The 24,848-nt window shown below is 38.7% G+C and overlaps 1 protein-coding gene across 1 annotated transcript in view; it reads right to left on the reverse strand.

Annotated features, from left to right (window-relative positions):
- The window catches only part of NRXN1 (neurexin 1), a 472,728-nt gene that overhangs the window by 79,831 nt on the left and 368,049 nt on the right, over positions 1-24,848 (reverse strand). Inside the window, exon 13 of the mRNA XM_009894822.1 lies at positions 18,589-18,889. Within this exon, the coding sequence (XP_009893124.1) occupies positions 18,589-18,889 (301 nt within the window). The remainder of the gene's footprint in view (positions 1-18,588; positions 18,890-24,848) is intronic.

Consider the following 24,848-nt stretch of genomic DNA (forward strand, 5'->3'; position numbering starts at 1 on the left):
GTGATGGGGATTGGAACTGTGGTGCAGAATACTGAGCTGAGATAATCTAATTTACTTTAGTGTCTGCATCTGTATTCAAACTCAGCTGTTCATGAAGCAAAACAAGAAAATACATTTTGCCCTTTTTTAAGCCATTTTTTGGCTGTTTCAATTATTTAACTAAGCTTCTCAATGAAAATAAATCCCAAAACTGCTTTGTGGAAACCTCCCTCTTAAAAAAAAAAAAACCAAACAAAAAAATCAAACCACTGAGCACAAAAATGTGAAGAAAGGCAGAAAGATTAAAAACATATTTCATTCCAAGCATGGACTGACTGCATATAAATTAATCATACAACATAGGGATGGAAAGAGCAAATCTCCCTGAGATATAATTGTGTCATGTATCACAAAACAGACAAAGGGCACACCGAGGTGGAACTGAGCATAAGTGACAGCAAAGGTGCAGTGCTGTGGCAAATGCATTTGTGATCTTAAAAAATAAATAATAAAAAAAATAAATCAAGATCTGTTGATCATTACCTCTGAAGAGAGAAAGAAAAATAACTGCAGGACTTAACAGCACTGGCTGTCAGCCAGTACTATGATCCTGTGTCCCTTATGATGAAGGAGGGGACGCTACTTTTCTTCCTGCAGAGAAGGACGAAATGTTGTAGCATCAACATGCTACAACGTGAGAAGTAATGCAAGAAGGGGATCTGATAATTAGGAAGTCATAGAATAAGATGAAGATTTAAAGAAAACTCTTCAGGTGAATTGCAGAAAACAACATCTGTTCTTTTATAGTGCCAGATTTGTATTTCTGACCATTTGAATCACAAGATGCTGCTTTAGCTTTTAGGAGTAGAACAGAGCCCTTGTAATGGCACTGTAATAAATATCAAAGAAAGGGATGTCAAGGGTAACAAGGACCTGTCACACAGACATGTAGACGGAGCAGGATCTCAGGGCATCTTCTCATGCTATTCCGTATTCAACAAAAAGATCACAATCTGCATCCAGCTTCTGCAAAAGTCCACTAGAGGAAAGGAACAGGCTACTTTGCCCTAATTTGCCTAGCCTATACAGAAGCCAGGCAGGATTTTGCTCACGAATTACACCATTATTCTCTTTCCACAAAAAAAAAAAAAAAACACCCAACAAAAAACCAAACACCCAAACCCAAAATAAATAAAAAAAACAAACCACAACCCAAACACCAAATCCAAGTAGATAAATTGCCAGAACTAGCTGCTGCTCCCCACAACATTTTGCTGGGAATGTGGTCATTCACAACACACCACTTACACCCTCAGCTTGCAAATCATCCCGTAGTAAGCAAGGCTGTTCAAACCTGAAAGCACAAGTGCACAGAGGCTGCTGTGAGAGTTAGTAAAAAATATGTTAGAAGCAGTCCATTCTCATGTTCCTGTTCAATCTTTTTTAAGGGAGGTAGGCTGCCTGGACACCAAATTACTAGATTGCAGCCTGAGGTTATCTTTTTTCCCACCTACAGGTTTATGTATGCTTAAGTTTCACTTTGGAGGAGACTTCATAAATACTTAGTAGCCAATGACTTGACAGCAAGAGATTGACTAGGGAATTGCTGTTGTAAGTCTTCATAAAGACTTTGGAGAGAGGAAGGTTCCTCCATTAGCTTTTTACAATTCAGTGTTTGAAAACGGAAGGCTTCTGATTAATTTGTAAAGACAATTCTAGATTTACAGCTGTGCAAGGGAGAAACACACCACACTTACTCTGAGCTTGGAGTTCTCAAGATAACACCAGAGTTTAGTAAAACTTCTGAGTCAAAAAAACCCCAACAAGATAATGGTCTCAGTGAAATGCAACTGAATGCAGTGGTTCCTTTGTATGAAGGAAACAAGGTATGGGCAGGCCTGCCAGTTTTGCACTTGCGTTTCCTCAAATCTCAGAGCTACTTTTCAGCACAGCAGGCAGTTAGCTCGCCCTAATTACTGCCAGGGAGGCCCAGATGCTTTTGTCAGCTCTTCAAGCACAGGAAAAGATTATCAGCAGACAAGCCAGCCGTAGGATCAAGGATGGCTCCTAACAGGAGACTTGTAAAAAATCCGCTAATACTTATGTTCTCTACTGAATGGAACAAATCTAAACACCTTCTAAATCTGAGATCAAGCCTGATTATTCATATACAGGATTATCTTCCATGCTGAAGAGACAAATACAAATGCAGGCAATTAAAGAGAGAGTTATTGTAATGAAACCCTTTTTCATGTAATTTGGCGAGATACAAAGTGTTGCCTTAAGCAGATATAAAGACACAGCACTGGCCGTAGAGCTGACATGCCTGCCCGCCAAAAGGAATGCTGTGGCAAGAAGCTGTGGAGTCCAGCATCGCTCGCAGCCACGAGCAGCTTCAACCTCTTACCGACTCCAGCGGCAGAGGAAGCTGGAACCCAAAGGATGCCGCTGCTTACCTATACGGATACTCTGAATGAAGTAAAAGCAATTACTATTTTCCACATTTTGAAATTACATGGAGAGAATCCTCCATTCTCTTGCAAATTGAATTTCACAAGCCTTCAAAGCAATTCGGCTTAAGCTTGAGAAATAGACTCAGCGGCAGCTCTTTATCCGAGGGTAGCGGGGGAAGCCAGTGGCTGTTATCACTGATTTCGGCAGCTGGTTGAATCCAGCACAAATCCCCTATCACCATACAAAATACAATTACCTTTCCCCCCCCTCTCACGAGAGAAGAAAAAAAACCTGTTTGTTTGAAAATTAGGACTGCAGCTTAACCTGAAATAGTTTCTTATGTTCAGCTATACGATTTTAAAAAAAAACGACAAACCTGATTAATGCAGTTCAGGGTTGTGTGTGTTGTAGATCTGTAACCATTTACTGACTTATTTTATACAGTGAAACCCACCTGTGTCAAATACAGCTTTTAACTACAAAGGCAGCCTCAGGAGACCCAAGCTGTCCCGTGCCCTGTCTCTGCTGGTTGCTGATTTGGAACAAGTCACTTTCGCTTCTGTGTCTCTGCAAAATAAGCAGAGCAATTCCATCTCCTTCACAAAAGCCACAGAGGCACGCTGATCAGAAAGGATGTCTTAAAAGTCAAATATTAGGATTATTGCCATTACTTTGTTAGGAGCATGATTCTATTTTGAGCGAAGGAAGATTAGAAAGTTTGGAGGGAGGATCCTCTTGTTGCCATGAAAGCTCCTTTAATGGCTAGGGCATGGGCTTCACAGCAGCGTGCCCACCTTCAACGCCCCAGGCAGCGCTGGCTGCCCTTCACCCACCCCTCCAGGAGGGCGCAGGGCTCCCGCAAGCCCCACGTCACATCTGCAAGCCCCGTGCAAGTTCTCAGATAACCCAGGGCATCCAAAATGGCACCAGATGCCTCTGTGTAGGCAACTGCGTCGAGTCCCACATGACTTCAGGCAACGTTCAAGTACTGGCAATATCTGAATTAGGAAATTGGTCAGCAATCTAAACACACTACCTGAAATGACAGGATAATATTCAGGGGAAAGATAGTCTTTACCCCAGTACAAATTCTATTGTTCTTAATTTGTCTTGTATGAATGAACACTAACTTCGGACCTAAATCTTTGATCATTTGCATATACTATAGCACACAGGACTGACGCCTACCTGAGTAACTTGTGGTTAACAGGGCTGACTGCAAACCCAAGTGATTTGCTGCCACTTTGCACATTTGTTCATTTGAAATTCTCAGCTCAATAGCACGTACTTTCTTCTTTCCTTCACAGCTTTATCTGTCTTGGTGGTGGTGGTAGCGGTAGCGTATGTTAAATCCGCACACGTACCTTTGTTTAAAACTTATCTTGCTCTTCCAGTCAAAACTCTGTCTCCCTAATCTTTGTGCTGTCACCTTTAACTTTTAACTTCCTCTTTTATAATTCAAACTCATTATTTGGCTTGTTGGAAATTTATATATGAAGAAATAAAGCAACGAATGTCCTTTCAAAACACAGGCTGCCTCCGAGGTAGCACATAGAAAGAATTTTGTCATTTACATTCTCCTCTTGGCTACACTGATGCCCGTAACTGAAGTCAATAGAGTTGTACCACTGCGACTGAGAATTTGGCTCAATGTAGGAAGCATTCATTAAACAGTTTTGTTTATTTAGCCAAAGTCAAGGATCTGTTACCCTTTCATTTCTGTCTCTTTCTGGTGCCAGGATAAAAAACATTTCTGATCCAACTCCCAGGGCATATTCATTTGCAATTAAAATAAAATTTTAAGAATTAGCTATTTGGCTGCTTTCAATTGTACTAATGGCTTTTTGTCCTTCTTTGAGAAACACTTCCTCTCAAAGAAACAAAAATGTGGGAGCTCTGACAATACTAAGAAGTGTGCCAGCACAGCCCAGGGACTTTGCAACAGAAGTTCATCCTCTCTAGCCCACAAGTTACAATCTCCTCTTGGTCAATAGTGGTTGCAAGTTATTCTGTGCAATGACTGCTTGTTATCTTGTGTGCTTTCAACAGGTGTTTTCACTCTGGTTGCCAGACTGCAAGCGAAAAACCCACCGCTTCCAGCATCAAATGAGAGCTTTGTTGGCAGCCTTGGCAGAAAGGACTGACATTTGTAGCAGCATCAGCCACATTTATCCCAGCTCTTCTTTGAAGTCAGAGCTAGGAATTTGGAGAGAGTCATGGAAGTGTGAAATGAGGAAAGTTATACCAAAATTTATATTATACCATACTATGCCATAATATTGCCAGATCTGAGGTCTACTTTTATTCATGGTTGGGTGTATTCACCCAGTGTGCTTGCACCCTGTAACTTCTTCAGCTTCACCAGGACTGTTATAACTACGGGATATTCTAAGAAAATTAATTTAGTCTAACTTCTCAAAAATGTCTTCATTGTCCAAACTTCATCTTTATAAAGGCTTTTCAGCCCTTAAATACCTTCTATTCAAGATCACTTCGCTCCCACAGGAAGTTAAATACAGGCTTTTGTGGCAAATATGGCAGCAGAGTACATAGAAAAAAAAAATCTGTCATTTATTCACATATTTTTAACCACCAGTAGTGTGGTACAGCAAGTGGAGAAAATGGAAGACAGCCAACAAAGTAACGAGCCATCTTCTCTGCAGATCACCAGTAAATGCTCTGCTGGTCACAAAGAACCACAATTAAGAGAATGCTGGCATTAATGATTAATGAGCTATTTAAAACTAGCAAATCAGAATGCACTTTACGTGCCTTATCACCTGAGGGTGAGGTTTTGTAGAATGTAACTCACAGGCATCCAACCTGGACAGAAATAAAACAATTCGTTCATTTCAAATGTTTATTACAAAAGAGTGGCTCAGATATCAGAATCACACCTCACGTCACACCTTAATGAGAAAAATGAAAGAAAACAGAACTCCTTCTTCTGTAGAGAATGAACGAGAACTGATTCAGATTTTACCTTTTGTTCAGTCCTTGGCTAAGATGGCACTGGAATGGGCAGCATTATTTCTAATTTGGTTCCTCATTCAAGAAGAGACTTTAAAAGCACGTGTTTAAATCCCTTCCAATTCCGCCATTTACTTAAGCACATGTTTAAAGAAAACACATCTATTTAAATGCTATCTTGAATAGGAATTCTTCTGCGTACTCACCCTCAAATGCATCATCTGAAAAATCTCATATGCCTTATTCATCAGCAATAGATTTTATAAAATGTCCTTTTACACTACTGAAAGAAAATAAAGCGATTTCACCTATTACAGTCAATACTCGGATAATGCAGCATTAGAGCGCTACCTTACCGCTAGCGTTTGCAAAGAAAACCATGCTCATGCTGGGACTTTCACCCATGCCACTGCATTCTTCTCTTCTTTGACTGAGAAGGAGGTAAAGGAATGCCAGCTGAGAGTTTTACTCTAACTTCCTATTTTCTTCTGTGGGCATACATACCTTCCTTGTTATCTGACTGAAACACCTGAATACAGTTTCTTTAGTGATTCTCAGTGTTTTTTTCCCTTGGCTCCATCTGCCCAGGTCATACGGGTACCGTTTCATACTGATGAACTTGGCTTGCCAAGACTTCAAAATGAAAACCTGTCATTTGGTTTGTTTTACTCGTCAGCTGATCAGCATGAGCAAAGTTTGCAAACAGCGGGCTTAAAACCCAACCATGGTTTGAAATAGGAGCATCTCTCCTCAGAAAAGCAGAAAAGAGAAAAAAAAAAAAAAAAGAAAAAAGAAAAGCCACACCATGTTATAAAATGGCCACAGCTGGTGAGTTTAGAGGTTCATCTAGCCTGGTATTCTTTCATCGTAATGGTTAATAGCTGATGCCTTGGGAATACGCCAAGCAGAAGGTAATACTGTCCTAGAATACCCTCCTAACCTTCAACAACTCAGACTTCTCATCTGACAAATCCAAGACTGTTCATCTATCACCAACACAGAGGAATAAACTTTACATAAGACAAATGGTATGCTTTGATGTTGAGAGGTCTATAGTAACTGTTGACGAATAGAAATAACGTGAAAGAAACAGGCAGGCAATGCAGTAGCTCTCCTGCTCACTGTTACCAGAGTATTTACCCCCTGAGCTTCAGGAGCATCCCTTGAACAGGGCTATTGTCCTCACCGCTATCAGCATCCCACAGTCCAGAGGTGGTGAAGTCGTTAGGTAATCTAGCTCATTTTACCATCAACCCAGGACTAAAGACGGGAAACCACGATACACCTCTTGTGATTTCAATACCAAGTTAAAACCACCACTTGTTGCTTCTTAAGCGCTGGTGTAACTTCCACCTACTAAGATTAACAGCGTTACTCAGTGTTCATTGTTATCATTTTAATATTGCACTAGAAAGAAAATGAAATTGCTGTATGGAGGAATTACCATGTCAGACATCTGTTAACTCCTTTTTATGGAAAAACAAAGCATTTTAATATATTCAGAGGGTAAGCAAGCCGATAGCCATTTTTAATATATGAAGATATTAAATTAAGTGCTTTGCGCCACATTGTAGGATTTCCGTTAGAGGCTTACCTCTAAAGGCTTACCTGTATAACACTGAAAAATTGGATAATGGTCTCTGTTTCTGTGGGGACTCATAGCACTACAAAACTATTGCAAAAGTTTAAACGCTAAGTTCAGTCAAGATCACCGAGGAGTCACTGCCACAGCAGATTTGTAAAGCTTTTCAGTCAGTTGATTGATAACACTGGGCTGATCTCAGCCATTTACAGATTTACATCTAATTAGACAAATATAATACACCCAAAACATTTTTTTTAAACACTAGTCTTGCTTGAATTTTCATTTTTAATCTTTTTTTTTTCAGATTTGCCTGAACTTAATGATAAAGAATAAAAAAAAAAAAAAAAACAAACAGAAATTGATTTGAACAAAAGAGTTTATTTTCCTTTGTTCTTGTTATGTTGGTGATAAAAATGGAAAAACTATTTTAGGTCATCCCAAATGATTCTTCCATCGATCACTTCATTGAGGAACACAATAATCCCATCCTGAACCTTCCTCTCCTGCCACTTGTGCATATGGATTTAACCATGACTGCCATTTCATAAAGAAAAATGCTACAAGTGCCTTTATCTCTCATTTAATTATAATATGGCTGTTTGGATTACTCTAGAAAATATTATTTCTTAGACTATTCCTGCAGATGGTGATTCAGGCTACCAGCACCTACTTCCAGGAGAGGAAATATTAATGTCAATAAAATTACCAGGGAAATATTTTAAGTGTTTATGCTATCCTAGTTGCAATTGGACATCATTACAAAAATGTAACTAAAAAATTAAGTGTATACACTGAAATACATATGCAAATACTTGTAATTTTTAGAAGGCAACACAGATTTACCTACCACTGCTATCATACGCTGTGGCATGATATACAAAGGTATTGATAATGCTTCTATATGGATTATATCAGTTAATTAACAAATCCATTACACCTAGAGAAAATGTATTCAGACTGTCGTATTCCATACTTCTGGGAGCCTGGAATTAAACAACTAAGTCTTAGTATTAATGTAAGGAATTATCAGCTTTACTGAACACATTCAGTCTAGCTGGATCACCCTAAAGCATTTGGTAATACTCCCAGACACCTAATTTTAGTGAATTCGTGGTCTGGTGTGACTTGGAGGTTGGATCTGCGCTAGTTTTCCCAAAATATGACCAGAAATAGACAGAAGGAAGGAGGAATATTCTCTTAGGGCCTTATACTTATTAACACCAGCGCATTTATGAAAGTCACAGGAGAATCTGGATAGGAAAAGAAAAGCAAATTATCAACTCCTGTGTCTATTAGTTAGTGCAGTCACCTATGGCTGCATGGACATCAGAATCCCACTCTTGCTGTTCCCAGCATCATCAGAGCATCCACTCAGCACAGATACTAATGCCCTGCTTTAAAAAAACTGAAAATAATATGCAAGTGTCATTTAAGCTATGTCTAAGGCCATTTATTCTGACCTCATCCTTTTTTTTTTTTTTAAAGCAGGAAAATGGCAGAATGAATGTGTTCTCTATATTTATAGTGTTATGCTGGGGGCTGAGCAAAACCTTGTGCAAGCTGATGGGCATTTCAACAACCCTGTCAACCTCTTCAGTCTTCCTTCTTGACAGAATCCACCCACAAAGTCCCAAACAACTAGTATGTGGCTAACTTAAAAGATGTAGCAAAATCATATAGTACATTTTACTTTCATATGTTTTATTCCCCAGGCGAGCCTTTTTTCTTCCTGGATCTGAGGGTATGTCAGCACCGTGCAATCTCTTCACACCGGCTTCCTCCCACATAGTTTCTACTCTTTCCAGGACTACTTCTCAATTGTCTGCTGCATGTTCTCCTAAAACCTGGTACTTCCACTTCTGTGTTTCTAGATACAGGCATAATCCTTAATAATCTATCTGACCATGTCAAAGCCATTAATGGATTTCATCCTCATCCCATCGTCATCTCACAGGAGGGAGGTTAATTTATTGACGAAAGATGAACTGGAGGAAGATGGTATCATTACCCCCAGCTCAGAATACAAACCTAGGTCTTTGATTTCTGTTTAATTGGTCAATGTATCGTCTCATCCTCCAGAGTGGAGTCCATGTTTCTATGCACTTCTAGGAAAGGGTGGTATAGTTACATCCATGGGACAAATTCAGTTCTCTTCTTCAATGCAGATGTCTCTGCCCATCATTTATGTTCCCTCTTGGGAGAAACTGGCAAGTCTCTTAAGTCACTTCAGAGACTTTACCGTTCACCTTTGCATTAAAAAAACTCCAATCTAATAACTTCCTCTGGGTTTTATAAGTGTGTGTGTGTGTGTATACGTATGTGCTTGCAAAACCATACTGCAAAAAAAGGACATTTCAATAGAGTGGTTAAAAGAAAGGAAAACTATGCAAAGAAATAATACACTGTCTGTGTGTGAAATTATTTGTCATAAAATTGCAAATCCTCTAGGTAAAAGCATGGAGATATAACTATCAGAAATTATCTAAGTCTGAAGCAATGACCGTATATAAACAAAATCCGAGCACCAGCTATTCAGATCAAATGCTGAATACCAAATGGAACCAAATACTTAAAGACAACTTTAGCTAACAGAGTAAATGAAATAAGTCATAAAATAGTTACTGGGTTTTTTTAATACAGACATAGGATGTTGGTACTACCCACAGGAAAAAATAGCAAATGTTTTTTTAATAAACCTTCTATACTAACTTATTAACGGAACATAGTCCCAAGAGTTATTTCATTAAAGAAAGTAATCTGCAGTCTATGAAGCAGGCGTGCCTGTGAATGAAGCTTTGTTCTTAGTAACAATAAGCGAGCAGAAGGGCTTCACACATTACTGACAAACAGTCGTGTTTAAAGAAACCCCCAGTATATAATATGGCTGTATCACCTACACTTTGAAAAGTTCCGATACATGTTTGCTGTTCAACAAAACATCAGACCACACACTGCTGTAGATGGGTCCGTGCCAGCCATACATAAAAGCACAATGAACACTGCAACCCGCAGTAATTAACCTGAGAGCCACTCATATACATAGAGGGTGGAAACTATTGCAATCACCATTTGCTGCAGCAGCAGGACCGATACGTTGCTGCGGTGGCCTGGGGCGGGGGGTGGGGGTGTGTCTGCAAGCGTCGCAGCACATCAAAGCTATGCTCTGTCCGAGGTGGGTCTCTGCTTTGGGCCCCCACCGCCGGGAGAGGAGCGTCACCCCCTGATTTTCCCTCTGCTCTTGAGGAATCATGCACAAAAGTAGAGAAATGGAATGTATTATTTTGTGCTCTCTGAAAGGAAATTGTGCGAGCCAAGTACGTAAAACACACAGTAGTTCAGTCATAGAAATTCACCAAAGGAAACGGTGAACAAGATCTTGAGGCTTACCACAGCTTCAGGGAACGATAAGGGGACTGAACGACTATCGCTTTCTTTTCACAGGAGAAGAGCAGCTCTCAGACACAATACAAGGATTTCCATCCTGCAAGGCTACTGAAAATCAGTAGTGACTGTAACACCCAGGCCTTTTCAGCCATCCCCAAAAGCAGAACGGTGCGCAACAGCTACGTGACTGTACGGTTGTGGGTCACCAACTCTGCAACAGCCTCTTGTTCCACCTGGGTGAAACAATCCCATTTCCGTATAATCCTGATCTAATGATGTGTGTTTAGCGCACTGGGAAGCACCGAGGGGGAACAGCGGACAGAGTATGAGACAAAACCAAGCACCGCTTCATACGAGAGGACCCTTCTCAAGAAATCGGTTGGAAAAAAGAGCCTGTGAATGCAAAGGAAATATTTCTCCAACAACAAATCACTGGCTAAATTTGGGGGGGACTTTGCTCAGCACCCATTACATACCATGTCTCATATTATGCAAAGGGATGTTTTAGAAGTATTACAGTGCTAACGTGACACAAGCAACGTAGTAGGAAAAAAGAAAAGCAGCACGCTATGAAAAAAACCACTAGTATCAAGATGGTGCTTGCTCTACTTGAAAATTAAAATTCATCATATTTAAAACAATGCAAGGAGCCAGAACTTGAGACTGGATAACACCAATTTGGCTTTATAAAACCCCACATAATAAAGCAAACTTTGTAATAAATGAGCTTGGTCATTTAAACATGAAAGAACAACAAAATCGAAGCTGCAAGCGGCCTCAAACGCTTTTTTCCCAAACTGAACTTAAAAAGAAACTTTGATTTGCAACCAATTAATCAACAATTTAGACAAGTGTCTTGAGGTTCTTTGGATACTAACAATGTTGTAATTTAATTTACAAACATTTTTCTTCCCTGTGTGTACACACTGCAGGGGGTGTTTTCAAAGCAGTGCTCAAGGTTTTAGACATATCCCACTGGCTTAATGGAAATTGCGTGGTTTGGCTTCTTTTTTGAGGGGCTGGAAACCTATCCCAGTCAGCTTTCACAGCTGTTTCACTACAACAAAGAAAGGATGTCAATGGAGGGGTGCCGGTGTAAGAAACTTCAAAGTTTCCATTAAGTCTTTAAAAGTCCATTGTGAAGTCAGAATAACAATTCACAGAGTGAAATGGAGAGGGTCCCCTCCATGCTCCTCCTTCTCCAAAAGGCTTGGCTTTGCAGCGTGTCTCATGACCAAAATGCATCATAACAGGCTGGACGGTGCCTCTTGAAGCTAGTCTACAGCAGAGCTAAAGACCAAACAGCCCACATGGAAGTCAGTCTACTCTGGACTCTATAATGCAGTAGACGTGAAGTATCATTGCTGATCAGTCCAGGCATTTTTATACCTGTAGTTCCTCAAGCAACTGGTCAAGATTTGCCTTTGGTGGCCCAGCGTGCTACAAACTGCCTGTATGAACCCTTCCTCTCTAACAAATGCGAACAACTAACAGCGAGTCTTATCCTCTGAGCTTGGCACGCAGCTCTGGTTCCAGAGGCAAAATTCTCTGTAGAGTATAAAGCTAATGACAATTACTATTATTTAGTAGTTCAATGGCAAGGCTGCATGCACAAAACCATGTATTTCTTAAGTAACTTACACATTAAGGATACTCTGATATAGTAGCTGTATATAGAAATGTCTTGGATAAGATTTTCAAAAACATTGAAGTAACAGAAACATTAATGAGTTTGAGGGAACTTTTGAAAGTCTCATCCTAAGCACACATTCGCTTTGTTTCTTCTTTTTAATCTTTGCTTTTTAAACACAAACCAGGGGAAAACACAGCTCTGCAATAGGCACCAGAAGACCAGGACAAACAATTTGAACAGAACTCATGCAATCTGGCTTCTCTGGGAGCTTAATGTCCTTGAAATCTTTATGCCAAAGACAGATTTGACTGAATCAGTCAAGGGATTCAATATTTATTAAGAGAGACAGACAGACAGCCATGCAATCACGTAAGTTGTACTTGGAAACAACAAACCGATGAGACAACCCAACGCGCAAGTGTGCTGAGTGCTGCTTTTCTAAAGCTACCCTATTTATATAACTCCAGTACTGCAACTGAAGAGCCAATATTCATAATGCAAATACTTTGCAGGAGAATGGGAAAGTCAGATGTGATCAGGTAGCAAGTATTAAAACATAGGTAGTGTTAGTAGTAAACATTTTAGTATTTACTGTATCCTATTTCCGTTTTTTAGAGATCTTACTTGAGTGTCAGTATTAGCAAACAGTTATGTTTTAAAGTAATTAAATTATCAAAAAATCACTAGAAGTATAGTATGATTTTTTTTTTTTAAAAAAGGCTCCAAAAAGCGCTATTTTTCCATCTATCTGCAATTAAAATGTGAGCACTTCCACAACGACCATATTTGCACAGAGATCCTACCGCAAACGAGACTTGTCCCTAACACTTGAATTCCCCAGGTTCTGTCATCTAGAGAGCATGTATGGGCGCTGAGCACTGTGATGCTGGAAGCTATGGGATTCACTTTACTCTAGTGACCATCTGTGGAGTCAAGTCCTTGTGATCTACCAGACCCCTGGGCAAGAGCTTTGCCTACTAGGGCTGATGAACTGTGGACTGGCTGATGTTAAAGTCCAGAGGAAGAAGCGGCAGAAGCGCAGAGGCACAGAAAGAACCTAACCCCTGTGTATAAGAACAGGCATTGCAAACCATAGAGCGGATAATTTTAAACCCAGATACTCTTCCTTGTATTAACTACATTGATTTCATAATTAGTGTGTCTCTATAAAATATATTCACATTTACGATCCTGCATAAAGGTCATGTATGCAACTACCATTTTTAAAATTGAACTCTTTCCATGGAAGACATCCCTGTCTTTTTCAAATGCTTGTTTTTATTTGGTAGGTTAAGATGCTGAGCCAAGCCTGTCATTGTCCCTGCTCCAGTGAATACCATTTAACTGTGCCGCTTCAATACATGTAAAGAAACATACCCTTCACCTGATGCATGCCCTCCAAGGCAACTGACCAAATTTCAGCTCATCAATTTAATATGAAGTCAATTTAATTCTCCTTGACCAAAAATCAGTGCCTATTGTTCCAAAACATGCAATCACCTCACAGTATGTTGCAATTGCTGTTTAAGTAGCTTAGTGTTATTGATAAGAGTCCACTCTGATGAGAACAAAGAGGACTGCCAGAATCCCTTATGAAAAATAAAAAACGCTATTTTGCACACAACTTTCAGAAATGGCTTCCAACGCATGAGAGCAGAGGCTGCTCTGTGAATGGGCTGTCATAATCAAATCCTTAGAAACAGATGAGAAATGAGCGTATTATTCTTGATTTACTATCACTTCATTTATGATTTCCAGTTAATACAGATCCACAAAGCCATGCCAAAGAGATACTAAAGGCCTGATTGTGCTATCCTAATTCAAGCAAAACCCATATTCAAAGTCCTTTTGAAGCCTTTCTGCTTCTGCCAACTCTTGCAATTTTTATTGCAAGCCTTGCAGTACTTGATGTTTTGCTTAACATTCTGGCTCCTGGAGTTATACAACATATGAATCTCCTTTATTTTCAATTTTAAAAGAAGTTTATCGCCTTCATGACTGAATAGAAAAACTTGCCAATGAGCTTTTTAAAAAGTGTCAAAAATAAGTGAAAAAGAAGAAAGAACTTAACTGTATTATTTTGCTGAATAGCTTCATAAAGAGGATGATATTCTTAGACAAAATTAATGATTTCTGAGCCCCAGTGCATGCTTACGACACACTAAAAGTTAGCAACACATAGCTGTATATTTCTTTTCATGCTCATAAAGGTATACAAAATTTTAAGCTTTCTCCAGTCCAACGTGAGGGTAGTGAAGGACCTCTCCCCGCAATCCTCAACTCCTGCCCTGGTGGCCATGGGTTCCCCCAAGTGCCAATGGCAAAGTGAGGAGTAAAGGAGGAGAAACCTCTTGTCGACCACCCAACCAGTGCTGACTGTGCACCAACTGCCCAGCTGGGCAACCCAGTCTTTAAATTTCCTGCTTCAGAGTCTACCATAAGCTACGTGGTGGTCCTACAGGACAGCTGTAGCTCAGGGGCTGCTCTCTGAAGAGCCCGGATCAAAAACCAGGCAGTAAACTATCCCTCCCATGATGGCTACAAATCCGCACGTAGGTGGTTAACACTGAAACGGCGCAATGCTTTCTTTATTTCCCCTCTTCCTCCCACCTTCCAATTTCCTTTTTTTAAAATTTTTTTTTTATTATTTATTCTTCCCCCTCCTTACCTGATACCTTTTGTTAATTCTGGAAGCTATTTGAGGCAGAGGCTGTCACTTCCCATGTTTCTGCAGTGCCTTGCATGAAGGCTGACAGCTCTAGGTGCCATTATAATCAAAGGGGGTGGGGGGGGTTTTTAAGGCGCTAAGCAAAATGAGGCATTCACCTATCATTGACATTCAATAGACTTTAAGTACCTTTCTCCCCTTTGAAAAATCTACATTTACAAGTATAATAATTAAGATGTCTGTCATCACCAAAACATCCATTGTTAAAATATGACGCAGCCTCCAAGTAGGGAAAACCTTCATTTAGAGCAGAGTCACTTACAAAAAGCATTTTGTATTTCAGAAGCACTAAGATCTCATTTGTTTAAAATCATACACAACAGTATTCAACATACTTTCTGGAAGTATCATGCCTATCTTGTATCATATATTGCATTAGTTCGATATCTGCTGAGAAACACACACTCCATCAATTTAAGCACTAACACTGTAGGTTTTTTAAAAGAACATTTCCTATAAATAGAGATTTAAATGATCTTCTTTAAGTATTGTAATCTTTAATTGAATTCAATACCTCTGCAAATGGAGCAAACAATCTCTGACTGATTAGATCATTTGCTTCTATTCTGTTTCAGACATGCACTGGTTTGCAGTAATGTAAGGTTTTTTTCATTAGCAATTGCTGTTGAGCTGCGTATTTTCTACAGTAACCTAATTAATGCTAGAAAGGTAACTTTTCTTAGTGTGCATTACAGTATGTCAATGTAGTTGATGCTCTTGCAGAGGTTATATATAAATAAAAATTAAAAAAATATACGAGACGAAAGGGAAAGGGAATGCAGAAATTAAATTAGATTTTTCCATGAGATGGTGGCTGCCTTCATCTCCCAGTGAAAATGATTACTCAGCACCATGCAGGACAGACCCGTGGGAGTCCTGTGGGTCACTAGCCCAGAAATTATTACATGCAGGGAGAATAAGAAAACAGGTACTAATGAAGAGAAGAAATTACATCCCTAATTTGATTTGGTAGCTTCCTAGTTCTGAGTTTTTTGCATGAATAACATAGCATCCTGCATAAAAATTTCAGCTTTGACTTTGGGATGTTATCAATCTCCTTAAATCAAATCACAGGCCTGATTGCAAACTGCGTTCCAGTACAGTCCCTGACTAATTAAGTGTATAGTCATAATGACAACACGGATCCTACCAGGCAGGATGTTTAGACATAGCTGAAGTAAACCACTGTGTATTATTAATGGCAAGAAGGGCTCAGTTATAGACACAGGATGCCATGTGCTGTAATGGCATTAACACTGAACCCTTTCCTCAGACATGTTGATTTCAGGCTCTTCGATACAAAAATATTCCTACCACGTTCTTTCAAACGGGCTGCATCAAGTACTCGCACCAGCCAGGCTACTAGGTGGGAGAGGTTGATCTAAACCTTCACCCTCAGAACATACTTTGGTGAGATGCTGTGCACCTCTGGATGCTCCTGGAGCTTGCCCAAGGCTCGGAATGGTGGGACATCAAAGAGCAGGTGCTGATGGCCTCATGGTGCAGCCAGCTCAGCCAGGAGGGGATGAGGGAATGGCACAGTTGCGTTGAGGTCGCTCTACTCCAGTGGTAGCGAGGTGCTCTAAAAAAATTGAGTAGATGCTCTGATAAAGTCGGTAAGGGCCAAGCTTTATTTCAGGCACCAGTCTAGAAATGGAAGATCTTTGGAAGATCTTTTTGCCTCATCGTCTGTTTCCCCTCATCAAAAAAAATTATACCCCACCCATAGTTATTAGTTTAAGAAACTTTTTTCTTCCCCAAATATGACATTGGGACACCTCAAAAAGAAAAATCTCAGTGGCTAGACATCCAAACAAGTGAGTAAATCATACTGGGGAATATTCCTGGAAACTGCGGCCAGCTGGCAAAGCAACTACACTACTAAACTCCCATCACCCACAGATCATGGTAGGTGCCAACTGGGAATGGTCCCTGTGATGTTCTTCCTCTCAAATTGTGCCTGGGAGTTACCTGAGGGAGTGGCAGAGGCCAAAAGCACTCTTGCAACTGTTAGGACAGTTTAACTTAGTTTAAAATTTTAATTTAGTAGCATTAATTTAGCCCCAATTCTTCCACACTGTGAGGACGTCCTGCACTTTTTAGATGCATCTTCCTCTCTGTAAATTTCATGAAGCCTTACATTTCATTGCTGCAAAACACTGAGATCAGAGTAGCTGGATAATAAAGTGGGAGATACTATTTAAAACAGTATTAATAACAAAGAAGATTTATTGCCTATTTAATAAAACCACCGTAGCTTACTACAATAATCATTGAAAGAACTGCAACCGATGATCTACAACAGTGCCATCTTGGGAGGCAGCTGGTTCCATGTATCTCTAGTTGGGTTTTAGTTGCCCCCTCTTTTTTTGTTTCCCTTTGGATTCTTATGCACTTTAAATAAACAAGGAAAATGTATAAAACCTGTGTTTGTTTGAAAACACAAGTCAAAATGGTTATTTAAGAGCTCGCTTTTAACTTAAATATTCCGCTTCAGTTTATGAAACAATAATTTTTACTTTTACATGACTGTAGTTTTCAGCCCATAGTATAAAGTGTAGAAAAATACTACAGACGGAAAAGCTGAAGTGTCAAGTTTGATGCCCTAGTCAAATTCACACTGTGAGTTGAGGTTTTACACAGAAAACAGGCAACTTGACCTCATCCTCCCAGTCTAATCAGCACGTTCTCTTCCATTCTTGAGAAAATTAACCTCATTCATCACGTCGTGCTCCTGTTCCTCCCTACGGCTCGTGGCACTTTCTTTGCTCCTTGTCCTACTTCTGGTTCGCAGAGCGCAGCCGCCATGGCTTGACGGCACAGTGGGTGCAGAAGCAGGCACGTGAACCAAGCGAACGTAGGAAAAGCTTTTAGCAGTGTACCTTTGTTTGTTTGGGCTTTTTGGTGCGTGGTAGTTTTTGTAGGGCTTTTTTCTGTGTTGTTTTTTTGTTTGTTTGTTTCTTAAAACAGAATATATTTAAAAGAGTCTTCTCTGCCACAGAAATGTCCTGGTACGTTTTAGGTTTTTAAAGCACAAAGTCTGAACGCTGTTACTCAGGCTATCAAGAAGATGAAGGTACTTAATTCACTCACCTGTTTTTCCCCCTCCTTTTCCTGATAATTAAATTCCACTCCCCACCATATTAAATAGAGATTCTGACAAAACCTGAAAGCTACTAAATATATCACTAAATTCATGAGATGCAAATAACCTCAACAAACAGTAAACAACAGTCTCTGACTTGAAGCCTGAGTCTCCCAGGGTGCAGAGTGCTCTTAATTCCCTCTTGCTGCTGCTGCCTCTTATAAGGAATTCTGCCCGAGAAGACAATCAGTCGTGGGACTAGAGAAAGTGCTAAATCCCTCTTTTCCGGCCTGTTCCAACTTTTTGTCTTCACACTTCCTTCCTGTTCCCTGTTCAAACTGGGTCTCTTTTCTCTATCTCATGGATAAAGTCACCGCTTCATTTCGTTACTTGCAATTCCACACATCCTGCATTCCTACCTGCATTCCTTCCTGAAAATAATCAATATAAGCCATCAAAGGAAGAAAGAGTATTTAAAAATATGCACCGCTATGAAGATGGATAACGGGGCAATAAAACTCAGCGCAAGAAAAATCTGATTTGTTAAGTTTGACTAATTTAAAAGAACAGCAAAGTCTCCCTCTAAATGCTGAACAACATCACTTCCATGAGCCATATATGGTACAGAACTTTTATCTGTAATTCATGCATTTCTTCAACAGAAACAATTTCATCTGCAGAGTGAACGCGATATAGGAAGCCACACTCAAACATGGGAAAATATTTGCAAAAAGCGAGGAAGCCGACTAACCTGTCCAATAGGTTCTTTTGTCGGGGTCTTTCCTCTTCTAGCGGTGCTCGTGGCCAAAGTGGTGGTTGTTTCCATGACTGACGTGGACATCTCAGACTGCATCGCTGTGGCTGTGGACTCGGTTGTCATAGAGGAAGGCACTTCACCAACAAGTCTCACATTTCCTTCTATCACGATGTTGGCATCATTTTCTGCTGCCATATTCAGAACTTTCAAGCCATTGTAGTAAAGACCAGAGAGCTGGCCTTGGAACGGGTGGCCACGTTCCTTGCCTCCAATTTTTATGGTTGCTTGGCTATTGAAGATTGTGAGCTGACGCCCTGTAAAGATAATATTATATACATGCAAAAATGTTGACTGTGAACACTATACTCTACACGAGTGATAACAGATTTTCATGGGGTGAATAATGAGAGCAATAAACTATAAGAAAAGGATTTGACTCATAATTCATTGCTTTTTAATGAGGTGTCCATGAAATGCATAAATTTTGAGAGCATTTGCATTTTTCTTAATTTGCGACATTTTGGTGGGTTTTTTTGTTTGTTTTTTTTTTTTTTTTTTGCTAAAAGGCCAATCAAATATATTTGCAAATGTGTGTAGTACTACAAATGATACCCCTCTCCCTTTTACCTGAGAGCAGTGTTAAGCTCTTTTGGTGTGTGTCAAGAATGCCAAGTTTCTAATTCCTTAAGATTATTTTTTTCTTCAAGTCTGCCAACATTCCAAAGTTTTTTCCACGCAAGACAGCATAGGGCCTATAGCTTTAAGTATGTACATGTGAGATTATGTATGTATAGACATATACAAATATGTATATACACACAGAGAGTTGATATATATGCCAACAAGTCAGCAGGTCCAGTGAATTTTAAAGACTAAGTTATGCAGTAATCTGTCATATCTCTATATAAGTGAATAAAATGTTTACATTTAATTAAATGTTTCCTTTTTGTATTTAAATGTTTATTTTCCTTCCACATCCACACTGAAAAGAAACACATGGTTCACACTGAGTATCTCGGAGGCAGATTCAAAAATAGATGTCTGATTGGCTTTCAGCAAGGCTACCAATTAAAATAAAAGATTTTAGATGTAAAAGCGGCTTCAGAAATGATACACATACCGATGGAGAAATCATGGCACATTTCCATTAAACAGAGAAATCCTCAGCAACAGTACCACTCTTAGTAAATAGAATAGTCACTTTAGCAGATTGGTTTCTGCTCACAAAAAGCATGCACACAACTTTAAGTTCTGTTTTAATTAGTGTTTGTTCCAAAATCCCCTTAGAAGGTTGCAAACGTTAAAGGGACTTCATTTTGATTGGCAATTCATATTGCCCACTATTTAAGATACCTACAGTTTAAACAAAATTTTTTTCAGGACCATAATGAAGATATCATAACTACATATACTTTTAGTTAATAATTTAGATGCTGCAACATGTAATATAATCTATGAATGATTTATAATTTTTGGTTAATGTTTGCTATGAGTACCTTCATAGATTGAGTTAGTGGATTATATTTAACAGTCCCTTTAACCTTAAGTTAACAGGGTAAGATTATTAAACAGCTGGTACTTCTAGAAATGTATAGAAATTATTATACAAGGTATGCAAATATTACTCTATATTTTACTTTTTTAAATTTGTTTTTAATTTAGTTTTACTGAAATTTATTTTTTATGTTTATTAGTGTTACAATGAAGTACTACTTGGTTATGTTCAAATTATTTTTTTATTTGAAGTTTTAATCAATGTTTTTTACCTTTGTCGAGTAGCCATTCATCAACTACTCGACCAAGTCGATATGGAATTCGCTGTCTAGCAATCGCCAGGCGCTCGTTATCATTGTTTCCTTTAAAGTTTAAAGAGACATTTCATTGGTTAAAATCTGTAAGGTCAAAGGTTAAAAGTTAATACTTAAAGCTTGAGCTATACAGTTGCCACATGATTTTTTGAAATTTGGAATTTTAAAAAGTGCTACCTAGAACATTTCATGGTTCAGACTTTTCATTCATTCATTTATTTTATTTTAGCAAACAAAATTATTCCTATGTTAATTGAAAATTAGAAATCTGCATTTGAGCTAGGTTATTAAACTTATGTTATAGACAGACCCAAAAAACAAATTTAAACATCATCGAATGGCTTTACAAAAAATGATCATTGACCTCAGGGTTTTGTCTTTTTTGATGTTTCTTATTAACTAGTTAAACATGTTCAGGTGAAACAGGTTTAAGTTTTCAAAAGACATCCAACCTCTCACTCCAGGTTAGTCATTTAAAGAAGAAGAACACAACTCTTAATCACCACCTAAGGCACACTTACTTCTGCTGTCTAGAAACAGACTTGCTATAACTTATTTCCTAGTCAGAAAAAATACGTTCTTATTCACTTAATTTAAACAAATTCCAGAGATTCAAATATATGGTACAGAACAGACCAGGGTATTCACCATTCATACATTTTCATAGGACACGTTGACAATATCTTGAAGGAACACCAAGGCTTTGACAAAAGTGACTTGCTGAAAGGTAGCCCGGTTCTGAAACGTGGAAGTGCTTTAAAATTTAGCAAGAGGCCATCTGTAGTGGGGTTTCATAAATTAAGAACTAACCAGAACTCGGTAATGCAAAACACAAACTTGTCATATTTGCAAACTGTATCTATCCTCAGTCTGTGCAGAGATCTTTAGCTTCTTTAAATAAAACAACGCGATAAAATAAGGCTGGTACAGTCAGAAAAATATCAGACAATGAGGAATAATTAGCAAATCACTTTAAATATTTATTTTTAATTACAGCTTTTTGAGTTTGAATGATATAAGGTGTGATCCCACAGAAAACCATGTCTTCTACTTAAAACTTTTCTTAGGAGAATGGTAAACCCATTGGTGGGTTTTGGTGGCAGTAGTGTTTTAGACCAACAATACCTTTTTCTTCCATTGTATTGGTTCATATTAGTAAATAACCTGAGAGATAAGAAGAGCAGATAAGTAAAAAACAGTCATTCCTAATTCAGGTCTGAATCGCAAGTCAATCTTACTAGCTCAATTGTGCATACTGTCTTTGACTTCAAAACCCACCAACAAACCAAATCCTCTATCTGCAATGGAAACATAAATACAGGATGCAGTAGCCCATGCAGTGCTCAGAAATTTTTTGAGCTAGGAGGATCCTATTGCTAATTATCAAACCAAAGTATTATCCAAATTCAGAAAATCAATGTTCTAGTTTGTCAGACAATTATCCCCACTATCAGTATCACAAGCCATAACAGGCTTGCAGGGAAGAATCAGTACCATAGGCCCCAGAAATAGCAAGAGCAACAGCTTCTGTGCCAAAAACCATGCCGTTTCTTTGCAGATCCTTATTCTGCAGTGACACGAATTGCCACTTTCCATGTTTCATGTCTCCCTTGTTTGGTTTAGCATGGACATAGCTCACTATGCTAAAGGCTGATCTATTTTCTTTGAGAGGATGTCCTTTTCCTATTCACTTTCCAACACAGGATCATAGAATGGTTTGGGTTGGAAGACACATTTGAAGATCATCTAGTCCAACCCCCCCTGCCATGGGCAAGGAAACCTTTCACTAGACCAGGTTGCTCAAAGCCCATTCAACGTGACCTTGAACACTTCCAATGATGGGGCATCCACAACTTCTCTGGACAACCATAGAAGTTGGTTCCACAACTTCTCTGGGCAGATATGCTGTGTGGACTTCTATATGCATGTCAATATTAACAAGGGCACGGGTGCATATATTAAAATATATACATTTTTTTCGTGTGTATATTTTGCTCTATTCTCAACTTTCAGAAGTATTGAAAGCAATATTTTACTGGAACTTTCATTTTTCTGCCTTTCCAAAAAAGCTGAAAATTTAGAATAAAAGACTTCAGAATGCAACTCTTGAGATGTTGTAAAAATACAGAATGTCTTAATTTATTTTTTTCCTATTATGATCTTTAAAATTACTGCTCTTCATCTTGGGCTCCTTCACTTACAACAAACTTCTTGCAACTAAATGGAAATGTAAATAGTACAGGAAAAATATGAGAAATGTCATGTGATCAACATGGGAACAAAGATAAGTAGTGTGATCCTGCACGTTTCTGTTCTGTATTTGTATCTTCTATTAAAAATATATATATATATACACCAGTGAGTTAATAATTTATATTCCCTGATAGCCAGTCACTTTTAATACTTACGTTTAACTTTTCAATAAGATATTTCTACAGTTTTTATTGAGGCATTTGGTTGATTCACTGAATAAGTGAAAACGTCCTATTTCCAAAAGGTTTCCTTAACTTAAAACAAATGAATCATGAGGTTTTGTTGCTGTTGGGTATGAGTTTTTTTGTTATCTATATTTAAAGAAAAAGGCGGGGGGGGAGGGCGATTCTTCTATGTAATTTATAAGAAAAGGCTAAATTGTTCAGAAGAGGTTTGTGGGCATAAGGAATCAATGCAATGAAAAGAAGTCTCATGAGTGTAGATCATCATTCACTCATCAGATTCACCTTCTGTTACTCACTGGATGCCTTTCATGAAAAAATGCTCCCTAGACCTCAGAAGAACCATAGTCATGTCAAAGTGAGACACTGTTCACAACTGCATGTGTTAGGAAGGCATTAAACTGTTGTTTATTCAACCAGTGGGTGTAAATTAGGTGCATTTGGTAGAAGGATCGTCTGCAGTCACCAGATCTTCTCTGGATCCCTCACACTATGGCATCTCTCTATTGTAATTCCATTACTAACACAGGATTTATCCTAGACAAGGTATATTGCTGCCTCCACTTTCACTACTTAGCAGCTGCTCCATGACATCTCTATGGTGGATTGTGGAAACTCCTCTGTGAATTAGCAGCATAAATTTAGTCTTGGCCAGCTTATACATTTCTTTGAATTATTTCATTAACAAGTCCATGCAGTAGGTACATTTTTTGAGAATACAGCACCCTGTTATAATGGGATTCTATCTGTAAATTATATTTTACACTAACTGCAGCAGTCTTGCACCACTGGGAGCAAAATACAAATGAAAAGCAAAGAAATAACCATTTGATTTGTAAAGGTCACAGAAAAAAAATAATTGCTGATTACATTAGCCTATCCCTCATCAGAGAAAAAGTGCATTGTCAAATGAACCTCAATTTGACGCTATTACATTAGCTTAAATTCTCCTAGTATATAACACAAATGGAAAGGCTAGGGGGAAATGGTGTGGAACTTGTCCAGACTTAGTTTCAAGGAGAACACATAGGTTTAGTAATGATGGAAATAGCGGATACATAGATCTTAACAACTACTGTAAAAAAAAAAAAAAAGATACATAGCACTGAAAATACTGGAAACGACATTAAAAGCAACAAACAGCCTGTTATTACATCATGAAAAACACACATCTTTTCAATAACTGCTTCTTCCCAAACAGCTGGCTTGGGTCATACACTCAGCTACAATGAACAGGACAGCTCCACTGAATTCAGTACAACTATATGCATTTACTTCATCTGGTAATGCTATCTATCCCCAGCAGGGAAAACATAGATGCCATATATTGTTTTTCTCAGGAGTATTCAGTGCACGTTTTTCATGCTTCCTTTATTTATGCTTGTTTTTACCAATATGGTGAACCACAAGAAACTTCTTCAGTAAGAACACTTCCAAGAAGGTTAATAAATATTTTCATACTCCAAATAAGCCTGTGGCTTGGAGATTTTATTTCTGTTACCTGTCTGAAAGATGAAGTGCTCTGGCAGGCATCCTTTTCAACCGTAATTCATAAAAAATAACTGATACGCCTAAACTTTAATTGTAGACAGCGATGTGACTCCCCAGCATGACACTTCCTGGTTATATGGCCGAGATTTCTTTGATTAAAAAAGCTAGGCAGAAATGATTCATTCAGGATGTGCACCGTGACATTGTCTAACCTGATTGAATTCTAGATGGCTTCATTCTTCTGCCAAATAGATAATATTTTGTCACAACACAGTGTTAATTCTGTACGGGCAGAAAGGTTTCAAGGGAATAACAATAATTCCATAGACTCAAGGTAAGCAGGGAGGAGCAGCAAAGGTCAAATCTTTGAGTCAGAGCTAAATCTTGTGGCAAGATTGAGAAGAAGCAGTCCAAAAAAACTTTAATCATACCTTTATATCTATAGGTCAGCTGGGACAAACCAACTATGTGAACTTCACTAATATGTATTTTATCCCTCCTGATTTATTATATTGTCAGTGCTGGAGTGTAATTCTATT

This window comes from Charadrius vociferus, unplaced genomic scaffold, assembly GCF_000708025.1.
Source record: "Charadrius vociferus isolate BGI_N301 unplaced genomic scaffold, ASM70802v2 scaffold411, whole genome shotgun sequence".
In the NCBI taxonomy this organism is placed as follows: Eukaryota; Metazoa; Chordata; class Aves; order Charadriiformes; family Charadriidae; genus Charadrius; species Charadrius vociferus.